Raw genomic sequence first — 20986 nt, 5'->3', positions numbered from 1 at the left:
TCACCTCTCGGTGCGTGTGGATGGCTGGAGGCCACCCCACCAAGCCACATGCGTATGCACTCCTCACCCAGCCACCTCACCAGTCTGAGGCTGCAGATGGCCACGTGGCCCCGGGTGAGAGAGGAAGGAGGGGACAGACAAGGGGTACAGGCTAAGGGCTCCTGACCACACTGCCCCCCATCGGCCCAGACTGCTTCTTAAACCAAACTGCTTTGGCTCCAAACCCACCTCTCAGAACTCCCCTGGCTCCTGAGAACGGTGCCTGCGGTTTCCCGGTGATGCTGCTGGGCGGTGTCTATTCCCCCCCCAACCCAGACGCGTCCCAGGCATTGGAGCAGGTTGCTGTGACCTGAGAGCATGAGACCATCTGACTGGGCCAAGCCGTCAGCATCCAACCCCACCTCGGGCAGCTGCCCCTCACCTCGCCCTCCCCCCCAGCCTGCTGGGTCCCCCGGGGAGGATTCTGCACCAGGCCACAGAGCACTGGGTGCTGGCCAAGCTGCTGTTACTTTTTCTGGCCACCTTCTGCATGGCGAGGGCCCTGAACCCCGAAGGATCCCTGGTTTCCAAACAAAAGGGAGGGACTCCCACCCAGCTGCAGGGCAATGCAGCTGCGAACAGGTACGATTTTGATGCCAAGTGGCAGAGATCTCCTGGTTCCAGTAGTGGCAGGCGGTTTCCTGCGGTGGGAGAATACGGCCAAGGAAGGCTGGTTCCTGCAGGGAACGTGTGATTACAGTTCTGCCCCAGCTTCCCCCCACACCTGGGGTAAGTCAGCAAGAGGAGCCTTCCCAGGGTCTCCACGGTGAGGCTCCAGCAAGGCAGGGACACTGCCTGGAAGTGGAGGGGAGGCTGGGCCAGGGAAGGGCCACCCCTGGTGCTGGTGCTGGAGCTGGCTCCCAACAGCCCCAGGGAGTCCCTGTGTGCATCTCTTTCCAAATCCACGTTCCGTGACTTCACATGGGTGGTCTGAGATTGGCCACGTGGGAGTATTTACACCGCAGCAATTGGCAAGTGCTACAAACGAGGGCTTTATATTCCTAGGGAGTCAGTAAGTGGTTAAACATTGACCAGCACACTGCGCATGCATGTGCACGTGTATCTCTATGTACACACACATGCCTGTGTGCGCATGAGTGCAAATGAGAGCAGAGGTTCCAAAGTCAGCTTGTGTCCAGCATTAGCCATAGCTGCTGGGTTTGAGATGCAACCCATGATTCCTTCCATTCCCAGACAGGCGCCCATTCTCTGGCCTTAGCAGTTGACCACACCTGTGTGGCCCTAAACCAGCAGCTTCACGAGGGGGCTGATACGTGTTAGCACCTCCTCCTGCACCGACAGACACGAGCCTGGCCAAATACTGCAAGACAATGAACCAACAGCTGAGGCACAGAGCTTAGGCTCCCCTCTGCGGCCCCTCCCTTTCCAGGGACTGTGGCTGTCCCAAACTCGGCCCTCTGTCCTTCGAGGTGATTTTTTACTGGAGACAGAGCCACGTCACGGAAGCTCATCTTGTGCCCTGCGCGTCCTCATGTGCTGCCTTCCCCCAGGAGCCGCCGTGCTCATCTCCAGTGCCTCCAAGTCACGGCTGATTTGCTTATGGTGGGTCTTTGCTGTCTTGTCCAGAGTTCACAGACGCTGTCCGTGGAAAGGCCAGGTCCTGGGGGAGTTGCTCAGCCCTGCTGGAGGTGGACACTTAGACATACTTTGTGCAGATAGAAAAATTACAAACGGAGTTAAAGACCCTATCGCTCCTCCCCTCTGCGAGGAATGTCAGCTTCCTACTCACTTTTTTTAAAAAAATGTTTTTATTTATTTACTTTTTAGAGAGAGAGAGAGAGAGAGAAACATCAATGATGAGAGTCGATTGGCTGCCTCCTGCACGCCCCCTACTGGGGGCCGAGCTGGAAACCCGGACACGCGCCCTGACGGGGAATCGAACCGGCGACCTCTGGGTGCATGAGACGATGCTCCACCGCTGAGCCACACCAGCCAGGGCTAACATTAAAATTATTTTTTCTATGTATACTGGTCAAAATGTAAAAATACTGGTTAATTCATAAACTACATATAGGGTTGGGGAGTTTCCCAGTTTTACACAAGCGAGAACACGTGCGTTTCCCACTCGGCAGCCACGCTGAGCCTACAGATCCAGCCCCTTCGCTTTAGCCACGGGACGCCTTTCAGTCGCAGGGACCGACGCAGATTACGTGCCGCCCTCCCACCGACGGGCCCGTGGGCCGCCTCCGACCGCGTGTCCGACGGGAACGCAGTTTGTGCGGACAGCTCGGCGCCCGCCTGTCCGGCGACTTAGCTGGTGGTTCCACGGCCGGCCCGGCTTTAACCGGGGCGGCCCGCGGGCGCTCGGAGCGCGTGGGAGCCTGTAGCAGTTTATAGACCCGCGCGGGACAGGAAGGCTCCATCCTCAGCGAGGTAACAGCGGCCACCTGGGGCTGCTCGAACATTCGACTCACTTTCACTTCCTTTTTTCTGACAGTTTGTCATCGACTCTCTCCCACCTAAGCAGCTGTTGTTGTTTAACAAGCAGGAAAGCTTTTTGTTGTTAAACCAACGCAGGAGCTGCTCTTCCTTCCCACCCTGCCTCCCATCTGGGGGAAGAAAACCACCCTCAGCTGTCCGCCCAGCTCAGGCGAGAACACGGGAGGTGCCGTGACTCTCCTGCATCTCGCCTCCCTCCCTGCTCCTGCCCGGGTCCCGCGCATCCTGCTTTAGCCCTAAAAACATGTATCTTGTGCATTTCTTTCTTTTTTAAAAAATATGTTTTTATTGATTTCAGACAGAGAAAGGGAGAGGGAGAGAGAGAGAAACGTCCGTCGGCTGCCTCCTGCACGCCCCCTCCTGGGGACCGAGCCTGCAGCTTGGGCACGTGCCCTGACCTGGACGGAACCAGCGACCTCTCAGGGCTCGGGACGCCGGACGACACTCGACCAACTGGGCCACACCGGCCGGGGCTATCTTGTGCGTTTCTTTGCTTGTTTTCTCCCCAGCTCTTCCTCACGCCCCTTGCGGGCAGGAGGTGGACCCTACTTGTCCTTGTAACTGTGAGATGGGCACCACCTGGCATAGAGCAGGTGCTTGACCACACAGAGTTGCAGAGTGGACACTGCCCTTCCCAGCACATGACTGGGAGAAAGCTGGAAGAGGTGAGCCCGGTCACGCCCCCCGGGGAGGCCAGCAGCCCACGCCGAGCCCTCCCATTTGGACCCCTCCCAGCAGGTGGAATGACTTGCCTCGGGTCACAGAGCTGTGCCTCTGAGCTGGCCCCAGAAGCGGGGTGCCCAGCCCGGCTCTCTTCGGGGTACACTAGCCTCAGGCTTTGTTCCAGATTCTATGTTCTGCACGGAATCCGTCACTCGTTGTGGAATTAGTGACACCGTCTCCGCAGCCTGCCTACTCTCCAGAGTCACCTAAAATCCCCATCATTTCTGCAAAAGTGAATGTTTGGACAATTTATCCCACACGTCCTGTCAACAGAGGCACCCCAGAGGCCTCATCTCGACATCACAATCATTGTTTTAGCTGAAAGGCGCCGAGTGTCTTTCCAAGACGGGAACACGTAACCGTGTTCTCTCGCTGCCAAACGACCGGGAAATCGCGCTTTGTTGCGGGGGGGCGGGGGGGGTAAGGCCACGCCACGCTGAAGCTGCAGGTCCACGGTTACCGTGTGTCAGAGGGAGACCGTTGTCACAGCAGCCATGGAAGAACGTCTCGGGCCACCTCTTGGCATCAGAGATACTTCACAGTCGCGTGTCACACCACAAACCTTTCTGCATAATTCATGAGGCCTGATTTAATGTCGTTAATTCTGGGCTCGGGGTGGCGTGCGCGCGAGGGAGCCATCATTTTTATATCAGATGCTTCTTTCCTGCAGCAGGACTCGGAGGCTGCGGCAGGGGTGTCCTGGGGTGTCCTGAGCTGCGTGGGTACAGGACGCCTTCCGAGGGGCGGGGCCGGGGCCCGGCAGCCCTCCCAGAGGCCGCGGTGGGCGCCGCTTTCCTGGGGCTCCAGGCTGAACCCTCCTGGGGAGCCCCTGGCCTGGGCTCCCTGCTGGTCGGTCAGAGCTGGGGGGATGTGTTTAAAAAAATTAAAGAAAGAAACGTTCTGAGCTTGGGCAGGGAAGAGGGCTGTCACTTAAGCCCCCTCACGTCCCAGCCATGACACCTACCCAGCTGGGTGCCCATGAGGCCTCCAAGCAGGTGGGCACAGAGCAGGGACCCCGCAGAGGGTGGCGGCAGTTTCCTCGCCAGCCTGTGGCCCTGGGTCGCCTGTGTCATTGTTTTTGTCCTCTGACCCCGCTGGCGGGACCCCGCTGGGCCCCCAACCACGCCCACGCCGAGGACGCGAGCTGCCCTCTCCCATATTCTGTGGGCAGCGGTCTCCCTTCCCAGCCCCCGGGACCAGCTAACGCAGCGGCCAGGGCCGCAGGGTGGGAACAGGTCCCGGGACCCTTCCCCAGTCACCCCCTTTAACAAAGACCTTGGCGGCCCCGCCTTGGCCATGACACCGGCTTGGGCCAATGGGGTGCAAGCACACCTGCCCCCCCCCCCCCCCCCCCCCGCTGCGGGGACGGCCCCGTGCGGCCTCCTAAAGCCGGGCGAGACCAGAGCCACGCAGCGGACCCGCTCGCAGCAGCCAGGCAGCGGCTGTCTTAGGGGACGGCTCTGTCACACGGCCTCACAGCAGCAGTCGCCGCCCGGTGCAAGGCCCTAGCCGACAAATGCCCACTTTTTTTCAAACCCTCACCCAAGGATATTTTTTTTCATTGCTTTTCAGAGTGGAAGGGGGGGGAGAGAGAGAGGAACACGGATGTGAGAGAGACGCACTGATCGGTTGCCTCCCACGTGCCGCGACTGGGGCTGAGTCTGCAACCGAAGCACGTGCCCCTGGCTGGAATCGAACCCAGGACCCTTCAGTCTGAGGGCCGACGCTCTAACCACTGAGTAAAACCAGCTAAGGCCCACTTTTTAAAAAATCCTCACTGGAGGATATGGTTTTTTATTGCTTTTAGAGAAGAAGGCGGAGGGGGAGAGAGAGAGAAACACTGATGTGAGAGAGAGAAACATTTATCGGTTGTCTCCCAGACGTGCCCCGAGCAGGGATCGAATGGGCCACCTAGTCATGTGCCCTGACCAGGAATCAAACCCACTTTTTTGGTGTGTGGGCGATGCTCCAACCAACTGAGCCACCCAGCCAGGGCATAAATACCCATTTTTAGTTAGACCATGTCGAGTTATGACGGACAGATCCATCATCTCCACCCACAGCCCGGGAACTCGGGGAGGGGCCGAAGGACCAGGACCATGGCACTGTCACTGGAAGGTTCGCTAGAAGGTCATTTAATGGCAAGTTTACAAAACACACGAGTGCAGACAGACAGACCTCAACGAGACATTTCCAGCACCAGCGGAGTCTCCCGGCGGCTGCCAGGGGATGGAGGTGCGGTGGGTGCCGCGAGGCCTCTGGCGGGGGGGCCGCCCTGCTCCCCCGCCCCAGCTGGGCCTGCGCCCAGCTCCCCGCGGGCATCCGGGGTGCTGAAGATCTTGCCGTAGTGTTCGATCAGCAGCTCGGTGAACAGGTTCAGGGGCACCAAGGCACTGAGGGAGGATGCCCCCTGGGACGGCCAGATTAAATTCAGCCCGAAGACGCAGGCCAGGTTGGAGCTGGTCATCTTGTTAAAGAGGCTCTCCCGGGACACCTGAAGGACACAGGGAAACAGGGGTGACCCTAGGACCTGCGCAGTGGGTGGGGAGCCTGTACTGTGACCTTGGGCTGCCACCTCCCTGCTCCAGGCCTCAGTTTCTCCATCTGTAAAAGGAAGGGATCTGCCCGGCCAGCGTGGCTCAGGGGTTGAGCGTCGACCCATAAACCAGGAGTTCACTGGTTCGATTCCCGGTCAGGGCACATGCCCGGGTTGCGGGCTCGATCCCCAGTCGGGGGAGTGCAGGAGGCAGCCGATCAATGACTCTCTCACCATTGATGTTTCTCTCTCTCTCCCCCTCTCCCTTCCTCTCTCTGAAATAAAAACATTTTTTAAAAAAGGAAGGGATCAGCCTTGATGCCCCGAGGGACCCTCCGGCTCTGACCTTCTATGATCTCCTCCTGGGACCCCTCAGAGCCCCCCCCCCAAGACTCCTCTTTACTCCAGAGGACGCAGGCCCCTCGGGTGGTGGCCTCTAGCACAGGGGCCAGGAGCATGGCCTCTGGCATCACCCAGCCAGATGACCTGGGACACAGCCCCCCTCCCTCCAGGGCCCCCCCACTCAGGAGATGAGGTGGGACCAGTAAAGGTCATGGGCAATAACCGAGGGCAGCGGTGCAGGAGTGGCAGGGGTGGGCATGGTGACCCCGCCGGCCGCACCGAGGGTTGCTCAGTGGGGTTACTGCCCGCTGGGCCTGGGGTCAAGTCCTCTGGGGCCAGGGGGTGGCCTTCCAAGGCTGAGGAGGGGTGACCCCGGGCCCTGGGCAGTGTGGGCGCTGACGCGGAGGGCAAGGCCCCCCCAGCCCTGTTCATCCGCTCGCCCACCTCGTGCAGGAAGCCCATGAGGTAGCCGAGGACGGCGTAGTTGTGCTCCGGAAGGCCCCGCAGGATCTGGCGGCAGCGGGTCACCCGCAGGCTGCTCTCCACGCCTGCAACGCACGAGGGTCCTTCCTGAGTCCCTCCCGAGGGCAGGGCGGGCGCGGGGAGGACAGTGTCCCGCTGTGGGGCCTGGGCTCCTCCTTCCAGCAAACCCTCTCTCCTCCGGCTCCATTCCCCTGGGCAGCCGGTCGCTTTACAAAGGGGAGTCCAGGCCCGGGGCTGGCAAACGACAGCCCGAGGGCCAGGGGCCAAAAGGCCTCCTTTTATCAATAATGCTTTATTGGCACAGCCACACCCATTCGCTTACACTGTCTCCGGCTGCTTCTGCAGAGTTGAGTCTGGCCCCCAAAACCTGAATTATTTACCATCCGGCCCTTTTACAGAACAAACGTGCTGACCTCGCTCTAGACGACCTGAACCCGTTTATGACTCTGCAGCTCAGGTGCCCACACGTCTCAGGGGGCGGGATGGGGCTGCCCCAGGTTCCGAGACCCCAGTTCCCTCTTAACTACGCCCTCACTGAGCTCTGGGAGCTTCAGGCCAAATTAGCAAGCCCTCCCCAAGCTCCTGCCGCAGAGGCGCGTCCACACACTTACCCCCCCCCACACACGCTCACACACACATTCCCTTACATACATGTACACTCACACATTCACACTCATGCATTCACACACACATTCACACACACTTTCACCGACACACTCCCTTACACGCTCACCCCCCCCTCGCACCCCAGTCCTCGGCGTGCTGACCTCCCGCTCGCCTTGGGCAGGGCTCCCCGGCACACTCTGCTCTACAAACACAGCCGCGGCTGAAAGACACAGCCCCCCACCGTGAACGCCCCGGTTGGCTTTTTAATCACAGCCATTCTTTCGTGGAAACAAGCTGTCCTGGACAATTCATATGGACACGGAGTCCCCGCGAGGTGGGACTTTCGGAGGAACCAGCGCCTGCATCCACCCTCTCGCTCTGGAGCTCGGCTTCCAGCCTCACCTTTCGGGGAGTGACGGTCCCGGAGTGGGTCCTGGTGCAGGGCCCACCTCCAGCTCCCGCTGTGGTCCCTTCAGAAAGAGCACCCAGGGGAGCAGCAGGGACCCGCTCGCTGACTGTCACAAGCCACCGTGTATGGAGCACCTACTGTGTGCCAGGAACCACACTGAGCCTGTCCTTGGCCACCCTGCTACTCTGCCCAGCTGCCCCTGACGACCCCCAACCCCTCCCACGGACACGGGCGGCCTGGCTGAGGCGGGCAGGAGTCCAGGTGGGGACAGCACCTCTCCTGGCCCTTGGCTGGCACCCCGGGGCAGGTACGTACTGGTGATGCCCAGGATCTGCTCATAGGCCTTGAAGGTCAACAGCGGTTGGGGCAGCTCCCGCAGGAAGGTCTTCAGGATCACGGCAGCGATGTGCACGTCCCCATAGTCATCGAAGTTCACAGGCTTCCCTGGACACAGAGCACTGCCCGTCTGAGCTCGGACCCGGGCTAGGGGTGCCCGCTTCAGAACGGGCTCGGATGCAAAGCGGCTCTAAACCTCCCAAGGGGAAGAAGAGCCTTATGCTGGAGTGACATGTCCTCTGGAAATGGGGGTGCTGTCATCCCACCCTCTGCTTCTCCAGGGCGCCTGGCCGAGGCTGGGCGGGTTACCGATGTCTCTGCTGTGTGGCTTGGCCTAGGTCAGGGCCCAGGCTCTCATCGCCCCCAGTGCCCAGCGCCGGGCTGAGAAGGGCTGGCCCACAGGTGCCCGGTGCTGGCCCTGTTGCTTAACGAGTGAATGCGTGACTATGGCAATGATGAGGGTGCAGGGAGTAGAGGGGAGCCTCCCTGTGAGCTGACCGATGTCACTGAGGTGGCTCAGCTCTGACACCGAGTCTCTCTGCCTGCAGGTTACACCTGGCAGCTGAGGGAGCCCAGCCGAGCTGGGCAGAGTTGCTGCCTAGTGGAGCCCCCACGAAACTATTCCCTGCACTCAAACCGCCTGACCACCCGGTCTGGGAAGAGAAACCCCAAAGGCAGAGCGGCATCGTGTGGCCACCTGCCCCAGGAGGCTGGCCACGGGACTCCCTCGGGGGGCTGTCCAGGCCCTGGGCTATTCTGGGGGCTGGCGGACAGAGCTCCGCTGCCCTGGGTTTCGGGGCTCTGAGGCCCCAGAGGGCAGAAGGCTCGGGGGGGGGGTCCCCGAAAGCCGACTCACCTTGGTTGTAGAGCCGCTGGATCTCGTGGACCGTCTGCACGCTGGCCGATCTCCGGAACAGGCCCTCCGTGCGGAGCCCTGCAGGGAGAGAGCCCCAGGCGCCTCACAGGCCCAGCACGGCGGGCTCCCAGGCCCCGTCGGGCTCCCAGGCCCCGCCTGCCTGCGCACCGCCCTCCTTGGCTGGCGGGGGCCACGCAGCGAGGAGAGCGAGGCCGAGAGGCCCGCGGCCCACAGCCAGCAGGGCAACAGGCATCTCAGAGCCACGATCGCAAAGAACTGAATTTGGCGGACGATCTGAATGAGTGTGGAAGTGGATCCTTCCCCAGAACGCAACACAGCGTGGCTGAGACCTTGAATTTCGCTTTGTGAGACCCCTGAGCAGAGACACTACGAAATAACACTCATGGTGTTCCCAGCCACTACGTTCGTGCTGATTCATTACACAGCAAGGAAACCGGAGCAGCGGCCTCCCAGCGGGAGAGCTCAGGCCTCCCTGACTCCATGGCCAGCTCGTCCCTGCCGAGGCGAGACCCTGGCTGTCACAGTCACCGCTTTGCGGAGGGAAGGGTAATGGGGAGGTCACCCACCGTGGGCCCGAGAGGCTGTGGGGTCACCGCGGAAACCCAGGCCTGGGCCGCGGCTGGATAGGGGGTGTCCAATTCGTTCATTCAACAGATACCTACTGAACACCTACTGTGGGCCGTTTTTATATTTTGTTTTGTTTTTAATGAATAAAGGAGTAGCTGCATTAAAGAGTTTCTGACTGGTATTTATGCTCTATCTTTCATCTCCTTCTGACATACGTGACGCAAAGGGAAGCAGGAGAAACGACAAAGTGGAGACAGGTTCAAGTGACACTCAGGCCCTCCAGCTGCGGAGGCGAGGGCTTCGTGTGGGTAGAACGTGCAGCTCCTGGAGCGCCGGGCGGCAGTGGCGGTCCCCTCCGCCCCTGCGGCACCTGCCCCTGCCTCCGCAGGTGACCACCGCTCCTCCTGTTAGGGTCAAGGCGGCCTCCGCACACCCTCCCTGTGGATCTGAGCTCTGGCCTCTGGGATGTCGGAGCAGCCACAGGCTCAGCCCTCCAAAGACATCGATGGGTCTGCACACCAAGCTCATCTATCCTGTCAAAGGGTCCCTTCTACGGAGGGTCCATGTGTCACCTCATTTAGGCCCCACAAGATCCCGGTGAATCGGGTACCGTTATTAACCCATTGGGCAGATGAAGAAACCAAGGCCTGGAGAAGGCACGTAACCGGCTCAAGGTCACACGGCTAGTACACAGCAGAGCCAGGATTCAAGTCCAGACAGTCCAGGTCCAGAGTCCACAGCTGGAGCGACTGTGCCTGAGCCCGTCCCATCCTGGTCACCCACCCTGCATGGGTGCCCACTCCTCCAATTCCCTGGCCCGGGGTGCTCAGGACCCGAGACGGACCTCCCAGGGCGGTGCCCCGGGCAGCCCTCGCGCCCCCAGCCGGGGCCAGCCCTCGCTCACCTTTCTCTCTCAGGTATGTGACTGTGAACTTCAGCACAGGGGGGATGAGTTCGCCTTGGTTTTTGTCTTTGAGGCTAAGGGGAGAGAAAGACAGCAACAGTTTTTACCTGGGCTGAATGGGCGGTCACGGAGAGCGCAGGGCTCTGGTCCTCTCTGTTGTACCCCAGTGAAAACACAGGACCGAGGAGCCCTGCAGAGAGAGATGCAGCCTCGGCCCTCAGGAAGCAAGGAGTGGCATAAATAATGAAACTAGAAAGGGCAGTGCCTGAGGGCTCCACCGGAGATACATACGACACAGGGGCGACCGGAGTGGGAAAGGATTCCCATGCAGCAACTTCTGAGCTGGGTTTTGAGGGATGGGTAGGAGCCTCAGAGGAGAAAAGAGGGAAGGGCATTCAAGAAAGAGGGAAACACAGAGGGGAGGGCCCAGAGGTGAGAGAAGACTTGGCCGTGAGCAAGGGCAGAACCAGAGGATTTGGTCTAGAAGCTGATCAGTCAAAAAAACATCCTCAATGAAAACCCAGAGTGTTGCCTCAGACAGGCCGTTACCACTCGGTCTCTGTGCTAATCTTATACAGATCCACATAAAGAAACTTTAAAATATTATGTACAAATATAAAAGGTCCTCCCCCACACACATACATACACCCCACCCCAGCAGAATCAGGATCTACTGCCCCCATCGGGTCCCACTTCACATTTTTTCTTTCTTCATCTGCTAGATTTTCTTGCTCCTAAGGCGGCATCTTTGAGAGACCTTGTGGGCGGAGGGAAAGGGACTCTGAAGTCAGACACACCTGGCTGGGATCCTGCTCTGTCACTTTTTAGCAGAGATGAATGTATGTTTTGCTATTCTTAGGAGGTGTGTTTCTTAAACATCAATTAGGGTAATTTGGTTGACTGTGTTGTTTGTGTTTTCTAGACTCCTTTTCAGTCTACTTATTCTATCAGCTACTTAGAGAAGGGTATTAAAGTCTATTAGAATTGTGTGTCTGTTTCTCCTTTCAACTCTACCAAGTTTTGCAGAATATATTTAATTTAATTTTAATTTTATTTATTTATTTTTAAAATATACCTTTATTTACTTCAGAGAGAGGAAAGGTGAGGGAAAGAGAGAGATAGAAACATTAACATTGAGAGAGTCATTGATCAGCTGCCTCCTGCACGTCCCCAACCAGGGATGGAGCCCGCAACCCGGGCATGTGCCCTGACCGGGAATCGAACCCCGATCACCCGGATCCTAGGTCGACGCTCAACTGCTGCGCCACGCCCGAAAGGGCTGAGGCATATATTTTAAAGCTCAGTTACTAGTCCATGCACTTTTAGGGTTATGATGTCCTCTTTATCATGGTGAAACGTCCCTCCTCTTTGCCCGAGTCTTATCGCTTGTTGTGAAGCCTACTTTCTCTGATATGAATACAGCCACTCCACTCGCACTTCCTTTTTGATCGGTGACTACACGGTATGTCTCTTTCCATCCCTTTACTCTCACCCTGTAGAGTCTTATACATTTTTATGTTGTAAACATCAGTAAGCTCTTCCTTATTAAAATACAATCTCAGAATCTCTGTCTTTTAATTAGAATGTTTATGCCACTTATATTTCATGTAATTAACCATATGGCTAGGTTTAAAGCCACCGTCTTGTGAATTGTTTTTTGTTCCTGTTCCCTCTGTCCTAAACTTTGTTTTGAGGATTAGTTCAGTAATATTTTAGGACCCCATTTATCCTCCATTAATATATTAGACATATCTCTTTATTGGTGGTGGGCCTATTTTTACAATACCGATGTTTAATACCGTATCGTCTGCTTTTAAATACTACTATACTACTTTACTTATAGTGTCAGCACCTCACAACAGTGCATTTCCACTCTGCAAACCCCCCACCCCGTGTTGTGCCACATACTGTACAATACTCCAACGTGTTCGAAACACCACACTACTTTTTTTTTGTTATTTTTGTTTAAACAGTCAACTTACTTTCAAAGCTATTCTTTTTTCTTTTTTTTTAAATCTATCTTTATTGATTTCAGAGAGAGGAAAGGAGAGGAGAGAGAGAGACAGAAACATCAATGATGAGAGAGTCACTGATTGAGCCCACAACCCGGGCATGTGCCTGACCGGGAATCGAACCCCGATCGCCTGGATCCCAGGTCGACGCTCAGCTGCTGAGCCACGCCCGGCCAGGCTCAAAGCTATTCTTAAAGTAGGAAAGTAAATTCCTGTTTACTCATATATTTACCCTCTCTGGCACTCTTCATTCCTTTGTGAGGATCCAAATTTCCTAGGTCCATTGATTCCAAAGCCCAGGCTAGTTAACACTCCTGGGAGGGGCTCAACTGAGACCCACAGAACAGGCCGGACCCCGATGAGCTGGGATCGCCACGGCCGCTGAACACACACTCTGGCTACAGCTTAGCCAATATTTTGTGTTTTAAAAGCTGACTTCCAGAGCGGGAAGGGGCCTGTGGGATCATGAGACACCGAGGTCCCAGAAGGGGGGGTTTGCAACAGTCGCAGGGCTCCCAGCCGAGCATGCTTCCCTCCCTGGTGGGTTTAAGGAGCACCGACAGCCTGGCCCGCGCCTCCCACAGCAGCCCGCAGAGCGGGGCCCTGGCATTAAATTACTGCTCTCAGTAGAGCAGAAACCACAGTATGGATTTCTCCTCCCCTCCTCTCCCTCTCAGACTTGCTGGCCCGGAGAGGGGCTTGCTCCAGGGACTGGCAGAGTCAGTGCAGGGAATGGCAATTGCTCTGGGGGGACTCTGGATTAAAGACGCGTGTGCTCCAGGCTGGGTGGGGGCACCCAGGGCAGCAGCGGGGACCACCCCACACCGCGCCCCTCCCCAAGTAGCTCCACGTGTGAGGGCCAGGGCCAGGGCCAGGTCTCTGCCAGGATGCTTGGACTGTGTTAAACCCACACCCTAAAGCTCAGGGGTGCACAGTGCGCTCCTGGCCAGTGTCTGCAGGGCCGGGGAGGGGTGCGCATGGGGATTCTCGGCACATAATTCTTGCTTGTAACCCCTCCCCTTGGGAGACGCATTTCCAGTAATTCAGAGCACGTTCTCTCCTTGGTTTTGCACAGAAGGAATGCAGGGATGAGGTGAGTTTGTGACTTTTTAAAAACAGGAGGAACAGCAAGGGAGGGAGGGTGACCTGGAATTGCAGTGATAACAGGGAGGGTGGGCAGGTCTGCCTCACTGGGCACCTAGGCTGTTCCCATCCTCTGGGCCGGTCATTTGTCCCATGTCCCCTCCCAGTTTCTGAGACGGATGGATGGCTGCAGCTTACAGCGCTGATGGGCGAAGGTCTCAGCCACAAAGTCAGGCCGGAGGGCCCAGGCCCAGGCAGAACTGGGCAGTGCCCGTGAACCTCACAGAAAGCACCGTGCCGTGAGGACCTACTGTGTGCCCAGCGCGCTCCTAAGCCCACCGGCTTCCTCGCAGTGCCCGGTGTCCCCCGTGTCTACAAAGGACAAAACAGACTCAGAGAGGCTGATTGTTTTGTCTGAAATCACACAGCGTGGGGTTCAAATCAGATCTGATTCCCAGGCTCCTGTACCTGGAGCAGCCCAGGGCCTGTGCCCTGAGGTGGGGGTTTGCTGTGCTGTGTGGGTGCTGCGAGGTGGCAGCAGGCCCTGGAATGCTGAGACCCACCCTGCACAGCTGACCCTCTTTGGGAGGGGAATGGGCAGTGGAGACAGGTTTCAGGTTGGCATCATCAGCGAGACCAGTCCCCAAAATTCTAACGGGAGGGAGGCCCTGGCAAGTCAGGCTGGCACACGACTTGGAACCGGAGCCCAAGGCGGCCCGTTCCCCACCCCGCAGCCGTCCCAGGTAGTATCCTATGCTCTCTGCGCAGCGCCTGGCGCAGGACACCGAGGACGAGTGGCTCAGGATCCTTCACACGGAGTCATTAAAGGTTAAAGATCATATCATCCAACTCATTCATCTCAGAAATAAGGAAACAAGCTGAGAAGGGGGGCTGAGTTCAAGGTCAGGTGGCTAATAAGGGGAAGAGCAGTCGGGAAGGACAGGATATTGCACAGTAACAACAGACCCTCAGTCCCAGCACTGAGCCCAACAGAAGTTTACTTGTCACTTGTGCTCTGTGTCCGGCATGGGTGCCACCAGGGGACACACTGTGGTCACGCAGGGATGTGAACTGCCATCTCGACCTGGTCCGTCACCGCACGTTGGCTCCTAAAGGTCCCTCCCGATGTGACCCTCCCCACCGCTGCTCCTGTCTTGGCCAGAGCAAGGCCCGTGGCCACGCTTCACGTCCGAGGCGGTGGGAAGTGTCCCGGCCGTGGCCTGGGGTTGGGGTCAGAACTGAGCAGCGGTGACGAAAGCTGGGGTGAGAACCCTGGGTCCCCGGTCCTCTGCTCCCTGCTCGGTCCCCTGCGCACAGATGCACAGACACACAGACACACAGACACACACACACACGCGGCCCCGGCGACCAGCTCACCCTCCACTGTTCCTGCAGCATTGAGCTCGGCTGCTAGAGGCAAAGGTCTGGGGACAGCCGGCCCGCACGCAGAGCGTCCCCCGGTCCCACAGAGCAACAGGCCCCGGCCTGGCCCTGGCCAACTTACTACTGCAGGCTGACGCCGAACTGCTGGGTGGGCAGAGGGGGCCGCGGAGGCGGCGTCTTGGCGGGAGGGAGCGGCCGGCCCTTGCGCAGGTTCCGGAGCCTCTCGTCGTATCTGTGGGCACAGCCGGAGCCGGCTCTCACCTCGCAGGGCAGAGGCTCGGACCACAGGAGCCCCCCGCCCCCGAACGTCCGCAGGACATAGGACGTCTCACCCTCATGGGCCCATGTACAACACTGCCCCCCCCACCCCCACTGCAGCAGGGGGTTCACACAAAAGGCAGGGAGGGAAGTCCAACCCCATCAACCGTCCAGTCGCTCCTGCTAACCCCTGGCCGAGTCACCCACGTGTCTGCGTAGGGACTTCCCCCCTGCTGCAAACACCCTTCCCTGGCTTTTTCAATAACCCTCACCCAAGGATATTTTTTCAGAGAGAGTGCAAGGGGGAGAGAGAGAAACACTGATGTGGGAGAGACACATCGATTGGCTGCTTCCTGCACCCCCCCAACTGGGGCTGGGGATCGAGCCTGCAGCCCAGGGACGTGCCCTTGGCCGGAATCAAAGCCAGGACCCTTCAGTCCACAGGCTGATGCTCTAACCAGTCCAGCTAGGGCCTTCCCCGGCTTCTTGATCCAGTCAACTGTCCCTGTGAAACTCCCTCAGGAGTCATCTCCTCCTGGAAGCCTTCTGTGATATCCCCTCTCCACGAGGCCCCTCCCCAGCTGGGCTCATGGCCTCCTGCAGCCCCTGTCGTCACCGACCTGTGGTCTCTACGACCTGGGCGTGTCCTGAGGGCAGAGATACTCCCTGCGTGGCTCCATCCCAGCATCTGGCATCTGACTTGGTACCAGGGGCAGCTCAACATCTCCACTCCCCCTGCAAGGCTGCTGACCTCACCTGCACGCAGCTCGGTGAAGGCCCTGCTCCTTCAGAGGAGCCGCCCAGAGAGGGAGGTGCAAAGGGCAGAGGGTGCCCAGGTGGGGGCAGAGGGTGCCCAGGTGGGGTCAGAGGGTGCCCAGGCAGCATTAGAGGGCATGCAGGCAGGGTCAGAGGGCGCCCAGGTGGGGTCAGAGGGCGCCCTGATGTGCCTGAGAACATGTCAGTCCATCTAGTTACCCACACACCCAAGAAATACCCCTAATTCTCTGCTCTAAAGCAAAAAAGCTGAACACCGGGACTGTGAACGGCAGTCACCCCTGTGGCTATTCTTAAAAACCCATTTCGCGGTGGCGGGCGAGGAAAACACCGCGTCCGCGCACGTGCCTCCCTCAGGCCGTCCCTCTGAGTGGCAGTCAGCATCCTTACTGCGCGTCCGCGGATCCACAGAGTCCGAGCCAGGCCCGGCTGGCACACGCTGGAAACTAAGATGCCCCCACAGATGGGGTGGGGCTGAGACCCGCGGAAACGGGCCGCTGCGGTCCACGTGCTCGGGACAGGGTCCGACTCACCGCACAACCTCCGGGGGGATGGCCAGCTGCTCGCATTTGAGGTGCTCACGGAGCTCGCTCAGATAGTTGACGTAGGTGACCTTTTTCCCAAACTTGTGGCTAAAAAAGCAGAAGCAAGAGAGTGAAAGCAATGAGGCTACTGCAGAGCTGTGGGCGGCCGGGGGGGGGGCCTGGGAGAGCCTCACAGAGCAACTGCGGACACAGCCTAAACCCAGGACGCAGCAGAGGCCGGCCGTCTGCAGCTGCTGCGCCTTAGAAGCTCCCTTTGCGCCAAACGCCTGAGACTCGTCTGCATAAAACTAAATACCCGCCTCCCGTTGGAATCTGCCGAGAATCGACAGACGTGGGGACTGCTTGCGGGCCGAGGGTGCGGGAGGGCGGCCTGCCGGGGCTCAGGGCTGGCATTTGCCGGAGTCGGCGGCGGCTTGCTTCCCACCCGGCCACCTCCTCTCTCCGTGAGGGGCCCGCAAGGGCAGGGGCCACGCCGGAGCCCTCTCCGGTTTCTCTCCAGGGCGTTGCCACCCTGTGGACCACAGTGGAGCCCGCGTGGCCACGAGGCCGGGCAAGCCCTGGGCGAGTCAACTCACCCATCCGCAGGGCCTCAGTCCCCCCGGGAAACGGGGCTTCTCCCTCCTAAGGGCAGCTGTCTGTAAACCAGTCCACTGTCCGACCACCACCTGTGTCCGTCGCTAGTTTTTTATTTTTTAAATTCATTTTTAACTTTTTCAGTTACAGCTGACACACAGTGTCATTAGTTTCAGGTGTACAGCATAGTGACTGGACACGTGTGCGATGTACGAAGCGTCCCGATAAACCTGGTGCCCACCTGACGCCACACAGTCACTGCAATATTACGCCCTGTGCCCACTGTTATCAGCGAGCCTCGGTTTCCTGAGCCGCAAAGTGGGGAGAGGACAGGAGGGCTGAACGTGGGAGCCGTGCATGCCCAGTGCCCACTCCTGGCAAGTGACCGCTACTGACTGGCCCGCTTGTTTCTATTTTGTTTTTTAACTTTTTCTTTCAATCCTCACCGAAGGATACTTTTTCCGTTGCTTTGAGAGAGAGAGAGAGAGACATCGATGTGAGAGAGGAACACTGACAGGGCACCTTCTGTTCGTACCCCGACTGGGGATCGAACCCACAACCTGTGCCCTGACTGGGAATTGAACCCGCAACCTTCTGGCGCACGGACGACTCTCCAACCAACCGCGCCCCAGCCAGGCCGGCTGCTGGGTCACAGCTGCCCCGAAGCGTGGCTGGCACTGGACGGCGCGAGCTCACCACACGGCCCGACGGGCGCGGACTCAGCGTCCCCGGGACGCCAGCCCCACAAAGCTTCTCGCGTCCCTGTGCGTGTGTGTGTGTGCGTGTGCGTGTGTGAGAAGCACACATGTGAGGTGCAGCCTCTCAGCCAGCTTTCGAGTGCGTGACCCCCGTTGTCACCAGGGGCTCCCCCCTCTTACAGCTGAATCTGAGCTGTTACTGCAGGAGCCCAGCCCGAGCCCAGGGCGGGCCTGAGGCCCCGCCTCGTGCACTGGCCCCCCTAGTGGGTGAGGGGGAATCAGGCGGGTGCCGGGACCCCCAGCACCCGCACTGAGGGGCCAAGGGGGCCTCTCAGTTCTGCAGGAGCCGCCTGGGGGCACAGAGGCGTCAGCTTCAGAGCCGCAGGGAGGCTCCTCGGGCCAACGCGAGCACCCCTGCATCTTTCCGTCCCAGCTCCCGGTGCCCCTCTCCAGCCGCCCGGACACTTGCCGAACCCCAGGCTCTGCAGGTGGCAAGCAGGGCTCGGGAGGCTGTATACCGAGGTGGTGGTGGGGGGGGTGGGGCGCAGGGTTCCCCCAGAGTCACCTCGTACCACGAGACACGCCGGGAAGTTCCTTCACATCCCAGAGTGGCCCAGAGAGTGGAGGGGGGCTCAGAAGGCAGGCTTGAGCCCCCGAGAGCAATCTGGGGGTCACAGATGGTGTGTGTGCACGCGTGTGAGCACATGCATGTGTGTAGCAGCTCACTAAGAAAAGAGTCCCTGGGGCCCCGGAGGGTGGGGCGGAGACCGTGGATAGCGGCCAGCAGGGGCCGGCACCTGATCAGGGGCTTGAAGACGTTCCACAGGACCTTGATGAAGCCGGTGGGGTGCACCACGTAGAGAGCCTTCAGGTTCTTCTTGTACCTGAGGGGAGGGGGCAGGACTTCAGAGCAGGCCCCTCGGAGACACCCGAGCTGCAGAGCCCGCTTCTGCCAGAGCCAATCCAGGGACGTGGAACCAAACTCAGACAGCGGTCGGACTCGGGGAAACCAGGGCCCCGCCCCCCCGCCCCCCCCGCCCCGGGCAGGCCCCCAGCACTTAGCGCCCGTGAGATTACCGGCGCCCGCTCACAGAGGCCCCCGGGGGTGCGCCCCGAGGGCAACGTGGCCACAGCTCTCAGAACCAAACCTGCACAGACCCTTCAACCCCTTCTCTGCTAGGAACCGATGCTGGGAAGCAGGGGGTCCACTGTGTGGGCCGCAACAGGCTGTGAGACGGCCGACACCGTGCCACACAGACGGGCACCGGGCACCTCCCTTAAAAACGAGGCGCTTCTTAGCTCGCCCGCCTCCCTCCTTCCTAAATAATTCAGTTCGAAGTCACCAGGCCGAGCCAAGGCGGCTGGCATGCACGGGCCAGGGCCAGAGGCACCCAGGGCAGGCAGGGAGGCAGCCAGAGGCCAGCGGGGTGGCCGTGGCACTATCGGGGGTCAGAGCGGGCCTGCCCGCTGCTTTCTACAGCCCACAGGCTAAGAGGGGCTTTATGTTTTTACAGGGTTGAAAAGAAATTTCAGAGGTAACAGTTCATGACACGACACGTGAGAATGGGGCGAAGTTCACATTTCAGCGTCCGAAACTGCTCTCCTCGAACCCGTCCCCGCCCGTTTGCTCACTTACTGTCTGGCTGCCCTCAAGCCGTTCGGCAGAGCCGAGGAGCTGGGGCGAGGCCTGGAGGTGGGCAGAGCTGGAATGCTGGCTGCGGGCCCCGCAAGAACACGCGTGCCCGCCCGCCCGGGCTCCGGCGGGAGGTGCCCCAGCCGCCCCAGGCTCGCCCCCTACATCTGCCCTGCCCACCCCTAGCTGTGCCCCCCCCACCGTGTCACCCGACTCCCGCCCCCGGCCACACCCGCGGGCTCAGGGGCACCCACCTCCTGTCAAACTCCTTGTAGGCGCCCCGGAGCCAGTGCAGGGACGGCTTGTTCCGGCTGGTCAGCCCGCAGTGGAAGTAGACGATGGTATAGTCGCTCTCCACGTACTGGTCCAGCGTGTACTTCAGATACCTGCGCAGGAAGCGCAGGCTCGCTCACGAAAGCCCCCCTCCCGTCAGGCCCCCCCAAGGACGGAAGCCGGGCGCCAGCCCTGGGCCGGGCGTCATCACCTCTAGGGCCATGCGGAGAATCTACTCACCGGGGGGCCCGGGCCTCGTTTGTTAGATGACCGCTGAGGCTCAGAGATGTTAAGGAACTTCTCTAAAGTCACACAGCCAGGGAGTGGATGTGGTAGGCCAAAAATGCCCCCCAAAAGACATCCAGGTCAGGTCCCTGGGAGCCGTGAACGGGGCCTCGCTGGGGAAAGGGTCTGAGCAGACGTGATTAAGTTAGGGGTCCTGAGGGGAGGCCCTAATCCTGGGTTCTCCAAGTGGCCCTGGCTGCCATCACAGGTACCCTGATACAGCAGGTGTGAGGCGGGCCAGGCACAGGGGAGACAGAGGACAAGGCCAGAAGCCCACGGGCACCCCTGTCTGAATTAGGAGGAGGTGCTCCCGCCTCCACACTGGGAGAAGGGCACCCGCGGGTGGCAGCCCCTGGTTTTGAGGCCCTTGGGCAGCGAATGACCCACACAGCTGTTCACAGCGGCCGCACTCTCTCGGGCAGGTGCACTAAGAGCTCAGCGCACCGACCGTGGCCCTGGCCGGTGTGGCTCCGCTGGTCGGACGTCACACCTGAAAGGCTGCAGGTTCGACTCCCAGTCAGGGCACATGCCTGAGTTGGGGGTTCGATCCCCAGGAGGGGGGCGTGGAGGAGGCAGCTGATTGATGTTTCTCTCTCTCTATAAAAAATAAATTTAAAAAACACCCAAAAATACAACGTACCAACTGTGGTCAGATTTTTTTGGATGGAGGTGAAATTCATAACTTAACACTAAAGTAAACAATTCCGTGGCATTTAGCACGTTCAGTGTTGTGCCAACACCTCTCTCTCTAGTTCCAGTTATTTCCATCACCCCAAAGAAAGCCCATGGCCGTGAAGTCCCCTGCCCCCTGCCCCAGCAACCGCCAGCCTGCTTTGTCTGTCCGGGGTACTTCCGTCTTTACCAGAAGACAAATCCTGGACTCGCTCCTGGCCCAGCAGTGGCACCCTCAGTGTGGGCCCACCCACAGTCATGGACTAGTTGATGCCACAAAAGGGACAGATGGACAAGGGAGTGTGTTTAATTTCAGAGGACCCCGGGATAAGCGTGTCCTGGGACCCGGTGTCCCTCTCTCCCGGGGGGTCCCGTAAGCCCTGAGAGTGGGATGCAGACGGTGTGAGCTCTCCCAGGGAGGCCAACACCTCCTGGTGGCAGCAATATGGGCTGAGACTGTCCCGGGCACGGGGTCCCAGGGGGATTCTGCCGTCACTACTGGATCTTGAGCTGCT

At 59.4% G+C, this 20986-nt stretch overlaps 1 protein-coding gene across 5 annotated transcripts in view; it reads right to left on the bottom strand.

Moving 5' to 3' along the window:
* Positions 1–4979: 4979 nt before the first annotated feature.
* The window catches only part of ARHGAP8 (Rho GTPase activating protein 8), a 33643-nt gene continuing 17636 nt past the window's right edge, over positions 4980–20986 (bottom strand). For 4 of the 5 annotated variants that reach the window (XM_081128490.1, XM_081128492.1, XM_081128491.1 and 1 more), the window contains exons 5-13: positions 19496–19627; positions 18406–18492; positions 16326–16424; positions 14882–14992; positions 10283–10356; positions 8791–8868; positions 7914–8042; positions 6545–6648; positions 4980–5716 (exon numbers count right to left, since the gene is read on the bottom strand). In XM_081128490.1, the coding sequence (XP_080984616.1) occupies positions 5402–5716; positions 6545–6648; positions 7914–8042; positions 8791–8868; positions 10283–10356; positions 14882–14992; positions 16326–16424; positions 18406–18492; positions 19496–19627 (1129 nt within the window). In that variant the 3' untranslated portion in view covers positions 4980–5401. Of the gene's footprint in view, positions 5717–6544; positions 6649–7350; positions 7410–7913; positions 8043–8790; positions 8869–10282; positions 10357–14881; positions 14993–16325; positions 16425–18405; positions 18493–19495; positions 19628–20986 lie in introns of all 5 variants that reach the window. The other variant, XR_013998171.1, reaches the window with a different exon arrangement.

The sequence above is a fragment of the Miniopterus schreibersii genome (genome assembly GCF_964146895.1).
Source record: "Miniopterus schreibersii genome assembly, chromosome: 2".
Lineage (NCBI taxonomy): Eukaryota > Metazoa > Chordata > Mammalia > Chiroptera > Miniopteridae > Miniopterus > Miniopterus schreibersii.
This window is presented reverse-complemented; position numbering and strand designations above follow the sequence as displayed.